Source organism: Anolis carolinensis, unplaced genomic scaffold (genome assembly GCF_035594765.1).
Source record: "Anolis carolinensis isolate JA03-04 unplaced genomic scaffold, rAnoCar3.1.pri scaffold_13, whole genome shotgun sequence".
Taxonomy (NCBI): domain Eukaryota; kingdom Metazoa; phylum Chordata; class Lepidosauria; order Squamata; family Dactyloidae; genus Anolis; species Anolis carolinensis.
This window is the reverse complement of record NW_026943824.1, coordinates 10,482,623-10,507,099: the sequence shown is the minus strand read 5'-3', so window position 1 is coordinate 10,507,099 and position 24,477 is coordinate 10,482,623. Positions and strand designations below refer to the sequence as shown.

At 39.0% G+C, this 24,477-nt stretch overlaps 1 protein-coding gene across 15 annotated transcripts in view; it reads right to left on the bottom strand.

Annotated features, from left to right (window-relative positions):
- Positions 1-24,477, bottom strand: part of rbfox1 (RNA binding fox-1 homolog 1) — a 1,150,117-nt gene that overhangs the window by 74,128 nt on the left and 1,051,512 nt on the right. For all 15 annotated transcript variants that reach the window (XR_010001199.1, XM_062964632.1, XM_062964630.1 and 12 more), the window contains 3 exons: positions 21,050-21,142; positions 18,833-18,893; positions 9,208-9,261 (listed from right to left, as the gene is read on the bottom strand). Coding sequence is in view for 14 of the 15 variants with exons in the window: in XM_062964632.1 (XP_062820702.1) it covers positions 9,208-9,261; positions 18,833-18,893; positions 21,050-21,142 (208 nt within the window). In the remaining variant the exon portion in view is untranslated. The remainder of the gene's footprint in view (positions 1-9,207; positions 9,262-18,832; positions 18,894-21,049; positions 21,143-24,477) is intronic.

Here is a 24,477-nt window from a genome sequence, read left to right as displayed (position 1 = left end):
ACCTTGGATAAGCGAGTCTTGGATAAATGAGACTCTACTGTATTAGCATTATATTTTGCTATATTGTTCTATAACACTATACTGTAATATTACATTTAATATATAATATATAATTAATATAGGTTGAGGTAAAGGTTTTCCCCTGACGTTAAGTCCAGTCGTGACTGACTCTGGGGGTTGGTGCTCATCTCTATTTCTAAGCCAAAGAGCCAGCGTTGTCTGTAGACACCTCCAAGGTCATGTGGCCGGCATGACTGCATGGAGTGCTGTTACCTTCCCGCAGGAGCAGTATCTATTGATCTACTCACATTTGCATGTTTTTGAACTGCTAGGTTGGCAGGAGCTGGGGCTAACAGCAGGCGCTGATTCCGCTCCCGGGATTTGAACCTGGGACCTTTCGGTCTGCAAGTTCAGCAGCTCAGCACTTTAACACACTGTGCCACCACCATGTAATAATACAATTATTAGTATTAATACAATTAGTACTAATAATACAATTATTAGTATTATATTGCATTATATTATAATATTTGTATCAATATTATATGTATATACAATACAGTGTTCCCTCACTACTTCGCAGTTTGCTTTTTGCGTATTCGCTGTTTTGCGGTTTTTAATAAACTCTAAAAGAATATTATAAATCATTGATAAAGACTTAAAATAGTGTATAACTACTAAAATAATGTATAAATAGCATTCCTACTTTGCAGATTTTCACTTATTGCAGGTGGTCCTGGAACCTAACCCCCGCGATAAGTGAGGGAACACTGTATGTTATATTATTACCATAGCACAATATTATTATATTATAGTACTATGTTGTTGTACCATGCATCTATTTATATCCCTTTGTGGTTGATGCAAAGATGTGTCCTCTTTTGCCCACCCACAACAAAATAATGGGGTAAGACAACTGAATTGGGATATCTATGGGCAACATTATGAATTGTTATCTATTTAAACTTTCTTCATGAGTTGCAATTAGCTGTATCTCCCTTGGACTTACCATAGAGTGGCTATATCTACACACAAATGCACACAAACACACAACCCTTCTGTTTAGGTCAATGAGAAGTTGGAGAAGCACCTGAGCGATGTGCTTTAGCTAGACAAGAAATGATTGTATTATATCTTGAGCTTCCCAGAAGATTCCAGTGTGTTGTAATAATTTTTTTTTAAAAAAATTAATAAATATCTCATATAGTTGGCCCTCCAAATCCAGAGATTCTGCATGCATGGCTTGAAACTATTTAAAAAAATATTTCCCAACAGCAATTTTAGGTAAATGATGCCATACTACAATATCATGGCGTTTGAGCATCCATGGATTTTGGTATCCATGGGGAAGTGGGAAGGCAGAAATAGACTTCAGGATAGAAATAGTTGATATATTAGGCGAAAAAATTAATATTCTCATTGTTAGTGTAGAACAGAGGTGTCAAACTTATTTTCATTGAGGGATACATGGCCCTTATGTTTGCCTTCAAAGGGCTGTTGAATCCATGGATGGAGAACCCGTGGATACTGAAGGCCATCTATACTTTTTTTTTTTACAGAGCATTCAGTGCTATTTAGTTTTTACCCAGCTTAAGTCCCCAGGAGTTATTGAAAGATGAGTCCCAACACTTTTGATGTAAACTGGGGATAATGAGAATTGCACTTATGGCTTTGAGATTGAGGAATGGTTAAAGGACCTTTTAACTCCAGACATCATATCCACAAGCCTTGTATCTAAACTCAAACCCCACTCTCCTGACTAAATAAAACAACCTGCAGCCTTCCAGATGTTGCCGTATCCCAGCCCACCACATAAAATGACATGGTAGGTTGGATTGTGCTCATGGGCGTTGGTTTTGAAACATGTAGAATATGTAGAATATTCCTTTATTCCTTGACAATTTCTGTATCTCAGCACCAATTCTCAGTTTTGCTCATACTGACCATGCACTCATTTGGCCTCTGTACTGTTCAATTAAATGGATTTGGGTGGCTTGTGCAATTTTTGCCATTATATCAAGCTAACATGTCTAATGTGATGATGTCCTGTGGGTCGTCTCAGCCAGATTACGCATCCAGTGTGGAAAAATTAGATTACAAAACAGTGAAGGCTAAGAAGAAGGAAACTAATGGCATTTCAAAATCGTACAAATGTACTTTCAATGAGCTTTACAAATCTCTAAATAATGGGAGGTGCTCTGAAAAACTTATTTCATTGGATATCAAACTAGGCCCATAGTGTCGTCTTAAATATAACTCATGCCTGAATTTTAGATAAATATTAGCGCATGGAACACTATCATTTGCAAGCTATGCATTCTGTGTTGGTCAGGTAAGGTGTTCTAAATCACGCCACAAAATGAATACCATCCTAATGGTAACTAAAGATTTGCAATAAGAAGGCCAAATATCTCACCCCAGGGTTGGCTATCAAATTGTGATGGCAACTCCATAAGATTGCATGCCCAAATCGATAACCTGCCATTTCATAATTAAGAAACAAAATAAATGTTAAAGCAAAGTTCAGTAAATTAAGGAAATCACCTTCCAGGGAAATTGAAAATATTGATTTTAATGTACAAAATGTGTGAACTCCACATGTCCTACTCTTTGAGGGTAATTAGACGCTAGGTAGTTAATTCTAGAAAGAAATCAATCAGAATACTATGGGCATATTATAATATCTATCATTAACAAAAAGTCATTTGTATCGAGCCACCAGTGACTCCGATTTATCCCTTCAAGAAGGCCCTGGATGGGTACTTAGTAGACTTTAATAAAGTTGCTGTCCTGGTCTCAGCAGAAATGTAATTAAAGTTGAAGATTGAAGGAGACATAGCTCTGAGTCCTTCTAAGACATGGAAAAAAGATGTAGCAATGGTTGTTACTTAGCCAACTTGGAAGCATTGCTTTCGTGTTCAGAATTATAGTATGACTCCCGTATCTGCAGAACTGAGATATGCAATTTCACTTGTCCATGATTTCATCTTTTTCACTTATGACATCTTGTAGAAGCTATACCCTCATCCTGGGACCTCCATTGTTTGTCCCATGGGACAAAATAGTGTTCACTATTATTTGTGTTTTCATGTATTTGGACCTTTCCTAGTCCACGCTAGCCCAATGGTCATCGTTTGACCACATAACCAACCAACACTGTGAACTGTTGTTGGCTGTTGTAAATTGATGTGGATGTTTGTTTGGATTTTATGTTATTATATAATTTTGTTTGACTACAAGTAGTTTAATTTATTGTTGTTAGGTTTAATTTACTGATGTAAGGCTTTAATTTGATGTTAGGTTTTAATGTTATTTTTATATGCAGGGTTTCTCTGGGATTTTATGTCAGCATTTCTTTGTTTACAGAGCCATTGTATGTTGGAATTCACCCTGAGTCCCCTTGGGGAAATAGGGTGGAATACAAATAACATTGTTGTTGTTGTTGTTGTTGTTGTTGTTGTTGTTGTTGTTATTATATTATGTCACAGCAAACAAGATAGATATGCTGGATTTCGTATCACAAAATCACGTCGAACACTTCCCAAGTGTCTAGGACTGTGCAATGTATTTTCGGATGATGCGTGCAGATCCCAGTAGGGTGGCCTTTTGCAGTTAGCAGATCGTGATTTTGTCAATGCCTATTGTTTCCAAATGTTGGCTGAGATCTTTTGGCACAGCACCCAGTGCGCCCATCACCTGCACTGGTTTCTGCCAGAGTCTTTGAAGTTCAACCTTGAGGTCCTGATAGCGGCTGAGTTTTTCCTGTTGTTTTTCGTCAATGCGACTGTCACCTGCGATGGCAACATCAATGATCCAAACCCTTTTCTTCTCCACAACTGTGATGTCTGGTGTGTTGGGTTCCAGAACTTTGTCAGTCTGGATTCGGAAGTCCCACAGTATCTTTGCGTGTTCATTTTCCAATACTTTTGCAGGTTTGTGATCCCACTGCTGGGAGGTGGTACTTGAGGCATAAGTTCCAATGAATCATTTGGGCCACATAGTTGTGCCTGTTTGTAGTCTGTCTGTGCAATTTTCTTACAGCAGCTGAGGATATGATCAATGGTTTCGTCAGCTTCCTTGCACAGTCTGCATTTTGGGTCATCAGCTGATTTTTCGATCTTGGCCTTAACTGCATTTGTTCTGATGATGATGATGATGATGATGATGATGATGTATCAATGCAAAGTTCAGGAACATATTCCCCATGCTTATGGGGTCATACTGTATTCAATTTCAATGTTTTACCCTCAGTTTTATAAACTGTATTAACTGTATTTCTATACCGCTTTTCTCACCCCTGGGGGGACTCATAGCAGCTATCCCATTAGGGAGTTGTGTCACCATAAACTGACTTACAACTGTGTGAAATTAAGTCATGATGTTATGCAATGTTCAAGTTCTCCATTAGGATCCCAGGGCAAAAAGAGTCAGAAGTTTGTCTGCAAAGCAATGGTTATGAAGCACAATGTGTCAGGGTATTGTGTATTGTGAAATGTTAAAATCAATCTGGGTTATTAGAAATGCCTTATGTGTTAGTTTTTCGGCTAGGCATTTCAGCAGTTATGGAGTTAATGAGAGTCTGCTATGATTGATGTATCACAGGACCAATGGGGTCAAGTTTGTTTTGACCGGGGCTTTTTTTCTTGTTCCTGTGGAACGCAGAGGAGTTTCCTGAACAGAAGAGCAGTGTGCTGTGTGTGCATGAGTCGCTTCGGCGAGCACTCATGGAGAGAAGGACTGATTTGCTCTGTTTGTATATAGAAATGTAAATAAAAGTTTATTGCCGTTGGATTTCCAACCGAAACCTCATCTGCTGGAGTGTGTTTGTCCAGTGCTGTATTTCCACACGGGGAGACAGTCTGGAGAGAAGGAGGTGAAGACCGGGATGGTGAATTTTTGGATTTCACTCTGCTACCCATCATCCCCTGACACTGGGTTATGGGCCCAGGCCTCCACGCTTTCCGCTGCGCAGTAGATGGAGATGCTGATGGCTGGTGAGCTTTCAGCAACTGTGCAGCTGTGACAGGGAATCCAGAGACGGAGGGGACCCGAAAGAGAGCTCCAGTGAAGCTGCAAGAGGAAGATTGTGACTGCCTGAGTCTGCACTTGAGTAAGTGGCAGTACGGCTTAATCTCGAGGACTGAGGGTCACGGAGGCAGCTGATTCACCGGGAGCTTGGGGTGTTGATTCTTGATGGCTGAGATGGCTGGAAAAAGCTTCATTTCCAGCATGGAAAAGCTGTCTGGCGATAATTATGCTTCGTGGTCAGTAATGATGTGGTCTTTGCTGGCATCTGAGGATTTGCAGAATACCCTCAATGGTTCAGACCAAAATGCTGAGCACAGGAGGAAAGCCAAAGCATATTTGATACTGTGCCTTCAACCAAACCAACTTGTCCATGTGAGGAATATGGACATTCCTGAGGAGATATGGGAAGCTTTGAGAGATGTCCATCAGAGGGAGACTTGCATGTCTCAGATGATTTGGACTAAGAGGCTGTATTCAGCAAAGCTTGTTCAGGGCCAGGATGTCAGAAAGCATTTGGACAATCTAAAGCAATTATTGATTGGAGCTGAGGAAAGAGGCCTACAATATTCAGAAGCACAGAAGTGTTATCTGGTGCTGTGCAGCTTGTCTGAGGATTGGGACTTTCTGGTACATTCTTTTCAGAATGTGAGAGTCCAGGAATTAACTTTGGATTCAGTATGTGGAAGAATCTTAGAAGAAGTGGACCGAAGCTTTTTTGAACGAGCCCAGAAGCAGACGATGGCGCAGTGCGACCAGGAGGGGGCGCAAGTGGCCGGCTTTGGTCCAGATGGTGTTCCTGGGAATCGTGAGGATGTTGCAGTACATCAGGTCAAAACACGGCGTTGTTTTGTCTGCAACAAGCTGGGGCATTTTGCCAGGAGTTGCCCAAACAACAAGGCAAGACGTTCTCGTGGGAACAGAGGGGCTAAGAGTTTGTCAACAACAACTAAGCCCCAGGTGTTTATGGCTGCGGTGAATAGAAGGATCACCGAAAAGAACAAGTGGTATTTGGACTCAGGTTGTACACACCATGTTGTTACAAATCTTAAACTTTTGAAAAACAGAAGGGATGTGTCTGGAACAGCAGTGACTTTGGCTGATGGAACTGAGAGGAAGTTCAACAAATGTGGCACTGTGTTCATCCCTTGCTTGAATGTAGATTGGGAAAATGTACTTTACATCCCAGAATTAAGTTCTAATTTGTTAAGTGTGGCTACCTTAACAGAGAACGGATATAGAGTAATTTTTAGCGGAATCTATTGCTATATTCAGAGAGATGGACGAGTAGTGGCAAAAGGTGTAAAAAGAAACAAAATGTATATGATGTTTGACAAAAATAACTTTCCAGATGGGGCACAAGTCCATTGTGTGAAACAGAAGATAATGCATGACAGGTGTATCCATCGTCTTCACAGAGTGATGGGTCATGCACATGTAGAGGTGCTCAGAAAAACTTTAGAAATATGCACAGATTTTGAGTGTGAGAAATGTGAAAATTTATTAGACTGTGCAGTTTGTTCAGAGATGGGAATTGAATCAAATGAGCACCCTAAAAGATCTGGAATTAAGGCCCAGGAAATGTTTGAAATGGTCCATCTATATGTGACAGAATCTAATGTAAAAAGCCAGGGAGGTTCTCAATTTTGTTTACTGTTAGTTGATAGACACACCAGATTTGGTTTTGTATACTTCCTTAAAGATTTGAAGGAAGCTGTTGTAAAGGTGTCTAATTGGATAGACATGGTTCAAAGGGTCTATGAACAGCATGTAGGTCAAATAGTTTTTGACAAAGGAATTAATGTGTGTAATGAAGAAATGAAGAAAATGTTGAGTGAAAGGAATATAGGATTTAAAAATGTAAAATCAAATAAGCCAAATGAAGAAGGCGTGGCTCAAAATAGGATGAAGCAAATTCTTCACATGAATGAGTGTTTAATTAGAGATTCCAAAAGCTCAACTAAGAATTGGCCAGTGTTCACACACAAGTAATTATATTTTAAACAGGTTATGGGATGAGGAATTGGATGACATCCCATTTCGGAGAACGTACAAAAGATCTCCAAGTTTAAAACACCTAAGAATTTATGGCCAGTACGCCCAGGTACAAGTTCCAGCCAACCAAAGGAAAAAGGGAGAGCCTAAGTGGAGGAGAATGCAATTCTTAGGCTACTACCAAGACAAGCTTAAATTCCACAGTGGTCTTGGGAGGCTTATTTTCTCAAAGAGGGCGTACAAAGAAGGACAGGTTGCATTTGAACAAAGAGATGTTGTTTCATAACAATTCCACCAAGGAAGCGGAGGTACAGAAAGCTTCAGGTGGAGGGGGTTCTGTTGTTGGAAAGGATATGCAACGAACCATTAAGGAGGAGATGGTTACTCTAGTGAAACACGGGGAAGTACAGACTCCCCAGAAGAGTCAGAAGAGAGGGGGTAAATGGAAAAAATCACCTAAGCTTGAGAGTGAAGAGCAGGTGACAGAAAAAAATGAAGATATATCTCTTCTTGAGACCGAGATTGAATCAGATGATCAGTGGTCTCCAACATGTCAATTGGCACATGTGTTGCCAAAGCGCCAGAGATGCAAAAAGAGTGTGCCTGTTTATTAGTCTGAACGGAAATTGAAACATGTATATATGTTCAGAAAGAGTTAAATCATTTTTGTGAATAATTGTGATGGAAAAATATGATTATGAGATGAATTGGTTTTAAGAAATTGGATTTTAAGAGAAATTGAAATCCATGATTAAGCCAGCAGTGATTTGAAATATAGCCTGGCTGCATCAAATGAATCTAAGTGGCACAATGAATTAAGTTTTCAGAGATTGGGAAAACTATTAATTAATGAAGTGAAGCATCAGTGTATTGGGTTTTGGTTCTAGCATTGATTGTGTTAATAAAGATGCAAGAAGAGAGTTGATGTACTGTGATCAAAGCAATTTACATGTGATTGAAAAAGACTGTATGTATACATGTATTATCCTGTGGAAGCTAAAGAGAGATTGATCAAATGTGTAGAGCGTTAAAGTATGTAGAGAATTGATTTGAACATTTTGGAGGGGAATTGTCAGGGTATTGTGTATTGTGAAATGTTAAAATCAATCTGGGTTATTAGAAATGCCTTATGTGTTAGTTTTTCGGCTAGGCATTTCAGCATTTATGGAGTTAATGAGAGTCTGCTATGGTTGACGTATCACAGGACCAATGGGGTCAAGTTTGTTTTGACCGGGGCTTTCTTTCTTGTTCCTGTGGAACGCAGAGGAGTTTCCTGAACAGAAGAGCAGTGTGCTGTGTGTGCATGAGTCGCTTCGACGAGCACTCATGGAGAGAAGGACTGATTTGCTCTGTTTGTATATAGAAATGTAAATAAAAGTTTATTGCCATTGGATTTCCAACCGAAACCTCATCTGCTGGAGTGTGTTTGTCCAGTGCTGTATTTCCACACGGGGAGACAGTCTGGAGAGAAGGAGGTGAAGACCGGGATGGTGAATTTTTGGATTTCACTCTGCTACCCATCATCCCCTGACACAATGTGCCCTGATGTGCAATGGTCACACATTCCTAAAGCATAATGCTATTGGAACACCCACTGCACAACATTTTCACAGGAGTATCATTTTCTGCACAGAAAATGCTGCTTTGTTTGCAAAACAGCACAAAACATGGACCTCATGTTATATGACATTGTGAGACATGAAATTGCATGTATTTTTGGTAGCCCTGTCTTCAGAAACACATGGTTCTACACATAAGGCTGAGACTAGGAATCTAACCACTTGAACAAAAAGAGTCCTAGGATGAGGCCTTGTTTGCACTTACTCATTACTTGAGCTCAGTAGAGTAATTCAGTAATATTAGCTTCACCAAAAAGATTAATGAAGTAATGGAAAGCAATAAAATACAGTTATTATTATAAATGTTATATTATAATAAAATAGTTATACATTATTATTATCTCACTTTCTGCTTTTTAGTGGCTAATACTAAAACAATACAAATAACAATTTAAAAATCTTACAAAATATAAACTCTACAATAGAATTAAACATAGAAGTATTAAAAATAGTTAAAATCCCCTAAAATTATAAAACTTTTAATTGAAAGAATAAATATATTAGCAGTTGAGAGGAAACGTGTACCATTGTGTTCTGATAAACAACTAAATACACAATACATGCTTACCTGCATAGAATTCTGGACTATAGACTGCACCCACAACTGGATTTAATTTCCAACCTACAGAAAGCATATAAAATCAAATCTGAGCCAGGGTCATAGGCATAATGTATTGTTTGAATATTGCTACAGTAGAGTCTCACTTATCCAACATAAACGGGCCGGCAGAACATTGAATAAGCGAATACATTGGATAATGAGGAGAGTTTAAGAAGAACTCTTAACTCAAATTAGGTTATGATTTTACAAATTAAGCACCAAAACATCATGTTATACAACAAATTTGACAGAAAAAGTCGTTCAATATGCAGTAATGCTATGTAGTAATTACTGTATTTACGAATTTAGCACCAAAATATCATGATGTATTGAAAACATTGACTACAAAAATGCGTTGGATAATCCAGAACGTTGGATAAGCGAGTGTTGGATAAGTGAGACTCTACTGTACTTATAATGACATTAGATTTATGTCCACATTTAAAGGGTGATACTATGGATGTAAATGCAACCACTTAATTCATTTTTACATGTAAGAGTCAACAATTTCAAAACTTCCCTCTCCATTAGATGAGATTATGGGATTTTTCGTTACTTTAAAAATAATTTTAATACTGGGTTGCTGTGAGTTTTCTGAGGATGCCTGCCATAGATGTGGGTAAAACGTCAGGAGATAATGCTTCTGGAACATGGCCATACAGCATGGAAAGCTCATAGCAACCCAGTGATTCTGGCCATGAAAGCCTTCGACAACACATTTTTAATACTCTTTGCAAAAAATGTGGAAAAAATATTATTGCATGTAAAACATGCATGTTTTTGTTTAAGATCCACTGTTTGCTATGCCAAAACAGGGTCCTCTTTTTGTTTAAGCCCAGTATTTTGCACGCAAGTTTGTTGAGCAAGTGAACGTTTTCAGAAAGAAGTCCTGAAATAAGAAACATCTTTTGACATTTGAAGTATATTCTTGACAAGATCACTCAATGCAACCTTTCTTGTCAAAGGCAAAATAATTTCTTCTTTGCACCATTATGTTGAATGAATGTCTTACAAGATAGTGATTGTTTTTTTAAAAAATACTCAGCATCCATGTTCGCAAAGCACTTATCCAGCCCTTAAAAAGTATACTATGCTCTTTCAGCTGCCATGTGTCTTCAATTCAACTGAGGCTTATTGTGAAAATTTTGAGATCTTCAGGACTCTTCATCAAATTTTATCAAAAAACGGGCTGAAAGCCAACTTGGAGTAATGGTTTGAGAACTAGTTTAGAGTATTGTAATAAAGCTTTGGAGACTAGGTTTCAACCCACTGACTTGACCATAGAAACCCATTGGATGACCTTGGGTGCACCCCAGAAAACCCCATGATACTTTCATCTTTGGGTTGCCGTTAAGTCAGAAACAACTTGAAGGCACACAACAACAACAACAACAACAACAACAACAATAGAGAGCTGAACTATGTGCTACCATTTTAAATATTATTGCTCTCCTTTTGATTTTCACAGTCCTGGGTCTACTAGTCCAGTTTGCTTACATCGTCTCAATGCAGAAAAGCAAACGCAAAAGGTGAACAATGCAGGAAAGCCAAGAACAGACGTGAAGGCCAGCAAACCAAGTGAAAGAAATAACCATATTTCAGCCATGGAAAAGTTGTTTTCAACCCCTCAACCATCTTCAAAAGCCCATATGAGCTTAGTGCTTCATTCATTAAAATATCCAATTACAGGAAGCCTTGATTATCTTTCTTCCCATCTCTGTAGTCCAACATAAGAGCGATATAAGCTAATTTCCCTTTCTGTCAAAAGGTTGGAATATACCTTCTGATTTTAAGTTATACTAATGGTGCCTCAATTTGTACAAGAAAAGAGAGTTAGGGAAGGGGGGGGCAAGGCGAACGGTATGCCGGGAGATGCAGATCGATGAAAATCGCTCTCATATTTCATTTCCTTCGCCCTCCCGTTTTGATGGCTGTATCATCTGACTTAGCGAAGCTCACACAGCAAAGACTTCATTCATCATGAAAATAACAGCAATTAAACTTTACTTTGTCTTGTCAATGAGATATGTGCTGGCCCATAACTGTGTGGGTTAATCAAGTGTGAGGGGAAGCTTGACATATACGAGTGAGGAACTGCCAAGGAACCCTGTGTTAGTGGTTGGAAGAGGTAAATTTGCCACGGTGGGTGTAATGCTGTGAATTTGTCTTGCTGTCACAACAGCTAGATCTTCAGGTTGAAACTTTTAAAGGGAGGGGGAGGGAGAGATCCCTCATGCAGGCGCAGACCAAGAGCGACGGGTGGAAGGGAGTCTATAGCTCAGCCACAGAGTACACGTTTAACATGCTGAACAGTTTAAGTCTAGGGCAGTGATGGCCAACCTATGACATGCGTGTCAGCACTGACACGCCTAGCCATTTTTGCTGACACGCTGACGCATGTAGATTGATTGGATGACTATGTCTTTTGTGGCCAAATTTGGTGTGATTTGTTTTGTTGTTTATTCCATGGGAATTATGCACATTACACACACACACACACACACACACACACACATTCTATTATTATTCTATTATTATTGTAGTATATTATCATATTAATACCATTATATTATTATTATATTATTCATTATTCATGACTACATTGTAACTAGAATAGAGAGAAATCAGCGTGGAAACTGCAAGAGGCACCATAGATTGTTGTACGTGGAAATAATGGTAGTAAATAGTTTTTGATTTATGAAATACAGTTATATATTACAATGATACATTTTTGTTATTTAAACTATACATATTGTGAAATTATGGTTTTTTCTCTCTCAAAGTGACACACCACTCAAGTCATGCTAGGTTTTTTGGAGAATTTTGACACACCAAGTGCAAAAAGTTGCCCATCATTGGTCTAGGGCCTGGATCGGAAGGATACGGAAGGAGTGTGGAACAGGAGAGCAAAGGAAGTGAGTCTTTTGCCTCTTTTAAAAAGCAGCTTTTTAGCTGTGCTTTTGAATAAATCAGTCCCCAATACCAAAAGTTAGATTAATACTCCTCTTTCCATAATAATTTGGACGTCCGTCTACCACTCCATCGGTCTAGAAACATTTGCACTTTGTCCATGACCCCAAAGCACTTTAGAACTATATTTTTGCACTTTAGTCAAGTGGCCCCTCCATGCTATCCCCTCCACTGTTAGAAAATGTCATTCTGTATATATTTCAGATTTCAATATTAATGTCAAAAATACGTAGTATGATTTTACATAGGATTTGTGCTACATTTGAACAGTAAAGACAAATATCACTTAAGTAAAATAAACATTAAATGTTAAATAACCAAAAAAATAAAATAAGGTGTAAACACTAAGCTAATCTGGGAATTTGCTATTGCAACTCATCCAATGAAGTGGTTTAAAACCAGTATTAAAAAAAGATTAGGACTAAGTACATTCCTGTCTACTTGGAATACACAAAGCTCATTCCAGAAGCGTGTTTAAGAACTGGTCCAAGAGTCCAGAAGAGCCTTGACTCCCAGTGTGACCATCATCCCACTTTCTTTGCTAGTTAACTTGCACCCAGTATGCTTTTTATGCCAATTGTTTGCCTTAGATAGTTGAGCAAATAGCTTCTCTATCGTTAGATAGCAAAGCCTAGAACAGAGTTAGGGACACCTTCCCACAGTCCTATGCATGCTTGATAGGCTTTACTCAATCACATTTTATTGATTAGCCCATCGGCCATATCAAAACATACATACAACATACAACTCGTGGTACAAAAGAAGTTAAAATAAACAAGCTGTTAACAAGATCCCGTTCAGGATTCTGGCTGGCCTTTTTTTTTTTTTTTGGCATAAAGATAGAATGAAGTTTATTTGCCAAAAAAAAAAGAAGAAAAAAAAGAAACCCAGAATTAAAGTAAAATACATGATTTATGAAAGAAAGAGGTGAGGTCTAGCTACACCTGATATAAAACTATACTTTGAGGCGGCAGCACTATTTTGGGCCAAAGATTGGGCAAAACAGATAGCAAAATTTTTGAATCTGAAGGGAATAGACCTGAGATTAGGCTGGCACTCTTATCTCTGGTATGAAAAAAAAGATAGAAAATAATTTTGTTTTATAAGGTCCTCAATTCTTAAGATATGGGAGAAATTTTTAAAAAAAGCTATATGAAAAAACACCATTATGGATATCATCATTACAGGCCTCCCAAAGATGAAGAATAGGGTGGGGAAATTGGCTTAAATATAAAGATCTATTAATAATAAAAAATGGGAATTGGGCACTAAAAACACAACAGGAAATGAATAAATTAGATAAAAATATTTCCTGGTTTCAATATTGTCGCATAAGGAGGGGTAGATCATAATCAGGCTCGGGAGGGAGAGTCTTATGGTGTCTATAAAGCCCATCTTAGCGTTAAAGTCTCCTCCCAAAATGGATGTGAGGGCGATCTGGCTGCAACATCTGACACCCCATTGATCGCCAGGGTTGATAGGCTTTACTCTTATTTCCTTCTTCCTGTTCTGTTTAGACCCACCCATTTGCTTGTTGACTTAGAAATGTGATCTCTCCTAGGGCTTTGATGTAACTTCCTCAATTTGGCCTTTGGAATTTTTATGGCCCTAGAGAAGAAAGGGACTCACATTCATTCTTCCTGCTTTGTTTCACAGAGAGGACACATTTTGTCCCCTCTTGTAGTCAAGATGTAGCTATCTAGATTCTTTGTTATTTTGATCCGTCTACCTATATTAGACCAGATTAGATAAGCTATTTAGCTCCAAACCTTTTCTATCAATCAATGGATTTCTTTTTACCCCAATAAATGTTTTTAAACTTTTAAGCTGACTTTGCAATCCTTTGCCATCCTGAAGAGACAAAGGCTTTCCTACACTCACTCCGCGTAAGTTTCTCTGCTGCATTGGAAGAAATACTTCCACACACTCCTGGGAATTTACCTCACAAAGAGGGTGATTTGAGCTTAACAGCTCCTAGATTCCCAACATCCACCAACCTGGTTGATCCATTATTCTATTTTATTTTAATTTGATTTTAATTGTTAATTGAGTTTTGATGGTCTATTGCATTGTTTGCTTAAGGTAACTGTTTGTATAATTGTCGATTTTACTGTATTTTATCGTAACATGTTTTAACTGTTTTACCTGTTTGTATTTTCGGGCTTTTGTCCTGTGTTAGCTGCCCTGAGTCCCAGCCGGGAGATGGTGGCGGGATAGAAAAATAAAGTTACTTACTTACTCACTTCAAGTCTAGTGACTGTGTCTGAAGGGTGTTGGATAGGAGAACAAAGGAAGACCCAATAGAAATGCCCCTATCTACAACTAGCAGCTTTGCAAGAGGTGTTTTGGACTGCCTAGTGCCTACACATTGAAGTGACATTAAAATAATAATAATAATCCCAGGGGACAGCAGGATTGAATAGAAACAACTAGAAAAGCTGGCACGATATGAGGATTCAAGGTGGTCCCAGTGGTGATTGGCACACTGGGTGCAGTGTCTAAAGGCCTTGGCCTGCACTTGAACACAATTGGCGCTGACAAGATCCCCACCTGCCAGCTGCAGAAGGCCACCTTACTGGGATCTGCTCGCATTATTTGCCAATACATCACACAGCCCTAGAAACTTGGGAAGTGATTGGCGTGTGATCCAGTACAACAGCTGGCAGAGTGTCTGCTGTAGATTCATCTTGTTGTATTTCAAATAATAATAATAATAATAATAATAATAATAATAATAATAATAATAATAACAACTTTATTTTTATACTGCACCTCCATCTCCTTGAAGGGACTCGGGGCGACTCATATGGGGACAAGCCCAGCAACAACATAGGTTAAAACACTCCATGAATTAAAACAATGTAATAAATATATAACGACATAAAATACATCAAATACTTTAAAACTTAAACATAAAGTACTGCATCCCTTTAGCCATGGAGTCAATATCCATAGCTTCATTTACCTGGGCATCAACCCCTTCCAAGTGTTTGTGGGCCTTTCTAGGTCCTCCAGTGAGTTATAATGGAATGCTACCAGCCCAAGTATAGTCAAAATATAAGGATTGCTAATATCCACAGTTTCATGTATCCACAAGCTGTGTATGACTTGGAATATATCCTTGATGGATTTGGACGTCATATAATATATTTACTTCTTCATGCACAAAGTCGAAGGAATGAAGTCTGCATCATAGAATCACAGAGTTGGAAAGAGACCACAAGGGCCATCCAATCCAAACCCTTGTCATGCAGGAAAACTCAGTCACATGGGAAAGAGTTTTTGGAAGAAGTTTTCACATTGATGAGATTTGGTTTTTGGACAAAGTGTGTGAATACTATTGGTTAATCAGAGATAGAGTTCGCCCATCAAGTCAAGATGGTACTTCCTTGCGTAGGCCTAGGGTTAATGGACCAATGTTGAGTCTCCCTGTGATGTCCAACAAAGTTTTCCATCGTAAAAAAGTTACATCATTGAGGAGATCATTGCCACTCAACACATCCACACATAAGCATACACTCCCTGGACCAATGAAACATGTGGGTGCTGACCCTATCAGTATGTGTTTTGATTTACAAAAAGACGACATGCTCAGAAAATACCCAGGAAGGAATGAGCCGCTGTTCATTTGGACTAAACATATTCAGATCAACATGAAGAAGGGAGGATGGAAAATAAAAGCTTCTTTCCCCCCAGAACCCCCCAAGAAAAGCAGGATGCATTTCAAAGCTTTCTTCCCCCGTGATTTACTGTAACTAGCTTAATAATTGTATGTCAAACTGAGAACTCTTATTTTATTTTATTTTTCATTTTGCCAGGGCACGGAGAGATAAATATGACAGAATCATTAAAAAATAAAGCCGCCTGCTTCTCTTTGCCCCACTTTCGATGACGGAAACCATCTCACTAATGAGCTCTGGAATGTAAGGGGGGGAGAGAGAATAAGGTCCATTTTATTTCATAGCTGTGATGCTCCCCTTTGTTGGATATGGAAAGCTGCCTTTATTGATCCGCTGTGTAAAGTTTCCTTCTTCTCTCTCTCTTTTTTCCTGGAGGAGAGTCAGGGAAATAAGATCTCGCTTCAGAAAGCTAAAGGGTTATGGAAGTGGGCCAAACGGAAAGTTTTGATATATCCAATTCGAAAGCTTTCAAGAGAACTGTGCAAAGGGAATGAGGAAAAGAGACATCGTTGCTGCAGCTAAAGATGGGAGGACAGTTAGAGCAGATACACATTTATTATGGTATAGTTGCAAGGTACACAAACACATTATTGTTGTTTTCTTGGCTACTCTTTAAAGGGTAGATATAGAGTGTGCATTCCACTTTAATTATAGAGATTGTAGTTTATCTAAAAATTTGAAAGGACACTCCCTAAACTGCAAACTGGAAAGACTTTGAAGGATTATTGAAGAAAGTTAGGACAGGAAGCACAAAGGCAAGAGTGCATTTGAACATTGGAAAAAGAAAAGAAATTACCACAGACAATGTACACAACTTTAACGGATTCAATTACTTTTAGGTCAAATTTAGTGCTAAAACAATAGTTGACTTGAAGGCACAGAACATGGGGGAGAGGAAGGAGAAGGAGGAGGAGGAGGAGGAGGAGGAGGAGGAGGAGGAGGAGGAGGAGAAGAAGAGAAGGAGAGAAGATGAGGAGGAGGAGGAGGAGGAGGAGGAGGAGAGAGGAAGAGAAGAAGAAGAAGAGAAGGAGAAAAGATGATGATGAGGAGGAGGAGGAGGAGAGAAGAAGAAGAAGAGAAGAGGAGGAGGAGGAGGAGGAGGGGAGAAGGAGAAGGGGGAGGAGGAGAAGAAGAAGAAGAGAGGAAGAGAAGAAGAGGAGGAGGAGGAGGAGGAGGAGGAGAAGAGAGGAAGAGAAGAAGAAGAAGAGAAGGAGGAGGAGAAGAAGAGAGGAAGAGAAGAAGAAGAAGAAGAAGAAGAAGAAGAAGAAGAAGAAGAAGAGGAGGAGGAGAAGAAGAAGAAGAAGAGGAGGAGGAGGAGGAGAAGAAAAAGAAGAAGAAGAAGAGGAGGAGGAGGAGGAGAAGAGAGGAAGAGAAGAAGAAGAAGAAGAAGAAGAGGAGGAGGAGAAGAAGAAGAAGAAGAAGAAGAAGAAGAAGAGGAGGAGGAGGAGGAGGAGAAGAAGAAGAGGAGGAGGAGGAGAAGAAAAAGAAGAAGAAGAGGAGGAGGAGGAGGAGGAGAAGAGAGGAAGAGAAGAAGAAGAAGAAGAAGAGGAGGAGGAGGAGAAGAAGAAGAAGAGGAGGAGGAGAGAAGAAAAGGAGGAGGAGGAGGAGGAAGGGGAGAAGGAGAAGAAGAAGAAGAAGAAGAAGAGGATGAGGAGGAGAGAAGAAAAGGAGGAGGAGGAAGGGGAGAAGGAGAAGGAGAAGAAGAAGAAGAAGAGGAGGAGGAGGAGGAGGAGGAGGAGGAGGAGGAGAAAAGAAGAGGAAGAAGAGGAGGAGGAGGAGAAGAGAAGAAAAGGAGGAGAAGGAGGAAGGGGAGAAGGAGGAGAAGAGAAGGAGAGAAGAAGAAGAAGAAGAAAAGGAGGAGGAAGAGAAGAAGAAGAGGAGGAGAGAAGAAAGGGAGGAGGAGGAGGAGGAAGGGGAGAAGGAGAAGGAGAAGAAGAAGAAGAAGAAGAAGAAGAAGAAGAAGAGGAGGAGGAGAAAAGAAGAGGAAGAGGAGGAGGAGGAGGAGAAGAGAAGAAAAGGAGGAGGAGGAAGGGGAGAAGGAGAAGAAGAAGAAGAAGAAGAAGAAGAAGAAGAAGAAGAAGAAGAAGAGGAGGAGGAGGAGGAGGAGAAAAGAAGAGGAAGAGGAGGAGGAGGAGGAGGAGAAGAGAAGAAAAGGAGGAGAAGGAGGAAGGGGAGAAGGAGGAGGAGGAGGAGAGAAGAAGAAGAGGAGGAGGAGGAGGAAGGGGGCGAGGAGGAGGAGGAGGAGGAGAAGAAGAGGAGAAGGAGAAGAAGAAGAAGAAGAGAAGGAGAGGAGGAGGATGAGAGAAATAGAAGAAGAAGAGGAGGAGGAGGAGAAGAAGAGGAGGAGGAGGAAGGGGAGAAGGAAGAGGAGGAGGAGGAGGAAATAAAGAAGAAGAAAAAGGAAAGGAGGAAGAGGAGGAGAGAAAAAGAGAAGGCACATGGGTGAACCCATCATCTTCATCTACTTTGACCCTCTTCTAGGTCTGCATGGTGGCTTGTGGAGGATAGGGAGAAGGTATGGCAACCAGGCAACAACCTTCTGCAGAATGAAGACACCTTCTCTCAAACTCCAAAGGGTCATCCTTGTGTCCTGGGGAATGATCTTGTTATTGTGTGTTTGGATCACGGTCAGACATCCATTGGCTGATGTTCACCTTTTCTGGGCCACTAATAGTCATGCTCTGAGTGCATGTGCAGAAGGAAAGAGTGTTGTCTCCATGTGATGGTCACTCCATGAATGAGGTAGTGAACACCTCCTCCCAACACAATCATAAATAAAATATATCTACATGGATGTTGGAGTCAACAGCTATGCATGTAAGCAATAAATTTGCTGTCTTAAAAATCTTAATAAAAATCTAAGAATTATTGATGGTTCAAAAAACTCTTTTTGCAAGTACATCAGAAAGGAAAAACATGGAAGACACGTTTCTGAAGCTTACCGTTTGTATAGGGGTTGACAGTCTTCTTATTTGTCATGACGCGAGCAGTTGCGTTATTTACCTAAGCACATAGAAAAGCAAATCACTACCACTTCTTTAAAACACAAGTATCCATGATTCTAATGAAAGGCATGCATTACTCATGTATAAATGCAATTTAATTTATTCCCCCAAAATGAAATAAAAATCAAGAAAAAGGCAGGAGGTGCATAACAAAAATCATACTCTTTAGAATTACATTTACTCTCATCGCAATTTTATAAAACTTTACAAATCATTTCAACAAAGTGACAGCATCTCCTTGAAACTTTAATAAAAAATACATTAAAAGCAAATGAAATAAATAAAAGATTTTGCACCATTGAAGATTTAAGAACATGCTTTTTTGGTATTCCATGGTAACATTGAAACGATAAAATATTTTTGGAAAAAAATTGTATGAAGGAGCATGCAGTGGAGTAGAAAGAAGGGAAAGACAAGGTACAAGGGGAGAAATCAAAGGTCCAAACAAAATTGAAGAAAAGTAAAGAAAACCGAAAGGACAAACGGATCTTAGCAGTGCGCAACACAACCCTTTCCGAGGAGTACCATTGGAAAAGCAACATGTAGCATTCAACACTGGGGGGAACATGAGCCTCGTTTTGTTCATTGCAAGAAAACTAACAAAATCATTCAAGCTTTCAAAACCACAGCTAACGAAAGGATAAAAAAGAGGGTGCATTATTTAACACAATATGGAGTTAACAATCTGAGTAAGATGTGCACGAAAGTCATATCCTCAATCCAATCAGTGTCTCCAAGGCTTGCTTTAATACGGACACTCAGTTTGACAGGCGTTACCGAGATAATAATAATAATAAATAGAAAAAAAAGTATAGAGAGAGAAGAGCATCAAGAAAACTTAATACAACAAGTCAAAAAAATCCACGTGGTATATATAGATATATATCAGCGCTTAAAAAAAGAGACGTGAAACGGCGGATGGACTTCTCCACTTACCATTCAGCACCATCGCCAGCATGGGATATGTATACAGTTACCATGGTTATTGAGATTTTGGTGAGGGCCCTAAGTGCTACCGTCGAAGGGGGGGAAAATGAGAAGGCAAAACATGCGACATCTTACTCAAAGGACGACAGCATTTTCAATTGGTAATTTTTTCTCTTTCTCTCTCTCTTTTCCTCTCTCTCCCTCTTGCTTTCAAAATTCTAACAAATATTCTTCCAGCAGTGTCGAGGGGGATACAGTGGCGGAGTGAAAATAATATTAATGGGCTTACTTTTCTGGGGATAAAATTTAGCACCTTTAGACCCTGTTGGAAGAACAAAGCTGGATCTCAATTTGTCCCCATTGGAAGTAAACCATCTGATATTTTTTAAAGTTGCATTTTGTTTCTTTTCTTAAAAAAGGTTTTAACTTAGTTTTAAAAAATTATTTTTTATTTAAAAACTTAAAAATTAAACGTATGTTGAATTTTGAACATTATTTTTTTCAGATTATTTTCACAGAGGATTGATTCCATTTTCCAAATTGGCCCAATAGTCCAGAGCCACTGTAAATCCCACATCAACCCTGAAGTGGAAAAAAAAGAGAAAAAACAAAGCAGAACAAAAGAAAAAAAAGAAAAAGAAATTTCAAACAAAAAAAAATCTAAAACCCAAATGATCTCTCTCTCTTAGTTTTTTTCTTTTGGCTTTATCACTTTCTTTTGGAGTTTTTTGTTGTTGTCAATTTTCAATTATATATATATATTTTAAAAAATCTATTGCACCCACTGAATTACAAAACCTTTCAGTTCACAGCAAAATAATTTAAGCTTGCCACACATCTGTCATTCAACTTTCAACAAAAGTTATGATGAGAAAGAGAACCAAAATAAACAGAAAGTACTTATTTTAAGAAAAGAAAATCTAAAAAAGAAAAGAAAAAAAAGAAAGAAAAGTCAAGGGGGAGGGCAGATTCTTCTTATTTATATACATACATATATACACACACATACAAGTGTATATATACATACATATAAATAAATATATACATATAATACTTATATATGTGTATATATATATATATATATATATATAACTCTTCATAAAAATAAAACAATGGGAGGGAAAGGTCGAAGCACACCAGAGACACTCATGATGCCTTTGAAACAACGAATGAGAGTGAGGCAGACATTTATAAAAAGATGAAAAGGAAAATATTTTGAACATGCACCTCGATTTTACGGCCCTCTACCACGGTGCCGTGTAATTTCTCCCTCGCCCTTTCCGCATCAGCACTATTTTCGAAAGTAACGAAACCAAATCCCTACATGCAGGTGGGAGAAGGGGGAGAATAACATGCGTATCATTATTTCAGACAATGACCACTTCTTTGCTTATGTTCTTTGTCAATCTCTCTCCTTCTCTTTGTCTCTCTCTTTCTCCCCTCTTTCTTTCTCTCTCCCTCTTTAATTTAATAGGTTTTCGTCATTCATTCTTCATTTCTGAAACATGCAAGTTATAAGTAAATATCGATATAGAGATATGTTATAGTCATCATCATCATCATCATCTTGAGATGTGCAATTAACAAAGTGACCGATGAACAACTTTTCTCTCTCTTTCGTCTCCTGAAAAAATATCAAAGAGTGAACACCAAATACCATTTTCCCCCTTTTGTAGCTTGTTTGTTTGTTTCTCTAAATTATCACTATAGAGGAAAAGAAATCTAACAAAGAAAAAGAAAAAGAAAGAAAAGAAATCCAGATCAATGGAACCATGTCATCATGTCGGGGTGGAGGGTGGGGGAGTTAAAGAAAGGAGATGGTGAGAAAAGAAAGTGAACCACTATTGTAACTGTCATGCAGAGTTGGCTCAAGGAAATCATAAGAAAAAACACAAACGTAAAAAAAACAAACATATGCAACAAATTTCAACACGAAATGCAAACCTGTTCTAGAACATTGGTTGGTAGAACATGCCATTGTGGAGCAAAGAAACATTTCTCTTTTTTTCACATGCAACACTAGGGTCGTTGAGAATTTTTGGGGTGAAATCTACAACGTTTCATTCTTTTGACCTTAAAGAAAAAAAGAACATTGGAAGAGGGGGGAAAAAGAAACGGAAAAAACCAAAACCAAAACAAAACTAAAGAATTGCCAACAGAACAAAACTGGGAGTAGAAGTAAACCATAGACTTCCTGACTCTATAAAGAATCAAATGCTATTACATGATATGAACAAAGGTAGAACAGAATGCAGAAATGCAAATGATTGGATCAACGTTCCACTAGACATTGTTTTTATTAGACTCCCTCATAGACTCCCAAATCTACACAATGATTCTGAAACTATTGACTCACTTTCAACAGAGCGTTGCCATGCATGTTGGACACGCAATGAAGTGGTGGAACAAGTCTCAACTGAATTCAACTCCTACTCCCCATGGAAAGGATGATTTTTACAGCAACAATTACCAGTGACATCTAGTGGTTTCCATGTCATTGAACAGTCAGTCCACCCTAGATTTTATGTTTAAAGGGACTATCCAAAACACTAAAGATCATATCCAAAATAAATTCAACACTCTGGTTAGTTTGTTTATCATTTGGATTAAAAATGGATGATGACTCAACGCCCTGTTGACATGGAAGTCACCAATGGCCACTGGTCATCACTCCACCACAAAACATGGTCTGTAAGGTTGGTAGAGAGTGCGTCCAAGCCTTCCTCCCACACTTCAGTACATTTTGGGATGCATAGACAATGCTATGTTTGAACAAGCCCATTGTCACCCTAAGATATTTAATGCAATTTGCTCAAAGTGATACTCTCTAGGTGGATACAGACTCAAGTCTGGTCCTTTGTTTCATTCAAACTTTGGTTCTTGCAGTCACCAAGGAAGCGGAAGGAAGCCAAAATCTGTGGGTTCAGAGATCTAAGTCTTAGATCAACATAAAACCCGAAGACTGCTCATCAAAGCAGGTTCCACACTCATTGCACCTTTGGGGCAAATGACATGTTCCATGTGGCTACTGCAAGAACCTGTATGGTTGGATGATGGGAAGGACACATGGTTTATTTCAAGCTCTTAAATAGGCACCAAAAGTTGTCAAGAAATATCCCCACTCATTTCAAAGGAGGCAGCAGAGCTATTTTGTTATTGTGGGTCAAGAGGCAAAAACTGGTATTTTAACCATGCCTGAGGAGGGATCACAAACATTCTCAGAGGAGAAGAAACTAATTGGAGATGCTCTGCAAAGTTGATCAGATCTAGAACTACAGTCCCTTAAGACAAGAAGCTTCATGAGATCATATTTGTTTATTTCCTTTCAGAAAAGGACTCATAACAGGACCCAGAGATTCTTTCACAATTCCCACACTTGTGAATCTATACATACACAGGAATACATACAGAGACAGCTGCAAGTTTTGCTTTTGCACATTTGATTTCATGATATGGTCTCTCTTTTGGAATCTCTAGGTCAGTGGATCTCAACCTATGGGTCCCCAGATGCTTCAACTCCCAGAAATCTGAACAGTTGGTAAACTGGCTGGGATTTCTGGGAGTTGTAGGCCAAAACACCACAGGTTGAGAACCATGGTTCTAGGAGCTCCAGTGTCATGCTGGCAGTAGTTGACCATAGAATTGTACTGGAGGACCTAGACCTTCATAGACAGCACAAACCAATCTGGCACATCATTATCTCAGCAGAGGAGAAGAGAGAGAACAATCTTGCCCTTCCTAGTATGGTCAGGAAAAAGCAAACTGCTACAAACCTTCCAAACTCATCTGTTCTACCTCGTTGCTAACTCTATCTATTATGTGTCCCTGTTTTTTACCTGGCTATGGAAACCTACCCTCTTGGGGAAGGTCTTATTTACAGCCATTCTGGGAGAACTACTGCATCAAGGACTCGGTGTCACAGTGGATGATGAAGCAGCAGCTCCCCCTGTGGCCGGAATTGAGATACCCTCATGAAGCCAGAAGCTGGAAAATGTTAAATTGCCTCTGTGTCTTTGTCTTTGTCTCTGTATGTCTAATGGCATTGAATGTTTGTCATGTATATGTACATTGTGATCTGACCTGAGTCCCCTTCGGGGTGAGAAGGATGGAATATAAATACTGTAAATAAAATAATAAAATAAATACTGCAGGACTTTTCATAGACCTTGTTACTAAGCAGAGCTACTATGAAAAGGATTCTCAGATCTGCTGCCTGAAATGAAATTAATGGTGCAGCGGTGACTGCTAGGACAATAAATGCTTGCATGCCCATATGCCAAAGAACACACTGAAGTCCAAATGAGGGAGGACTGAATCCACCTTGCAAAATGCAATATCACATGATTGATTCCAGAACTACTCACTCTGCTCTTTAGTGCACTGCTTTAAGCAATTCATGCTATCTGGCCTGGCTACCATTTTAAAATGATATGCTTCAAGTGATTTGAACTTGCATTTGTAGCTTCCAAATAACTGTAAAACTGGATATTTCACTTATTACATACAGGAAGGGGGAGATAAACAGAACATATTCATAGCATCTACATAGTTCAATACAACCATTCTAAACAAAAGACACTAAAATCTGTTTGAACTCTCTTCTCTACACCCCCAATCAAATATAATGGCATTTTTAGAAGAGAGGGACAATATCA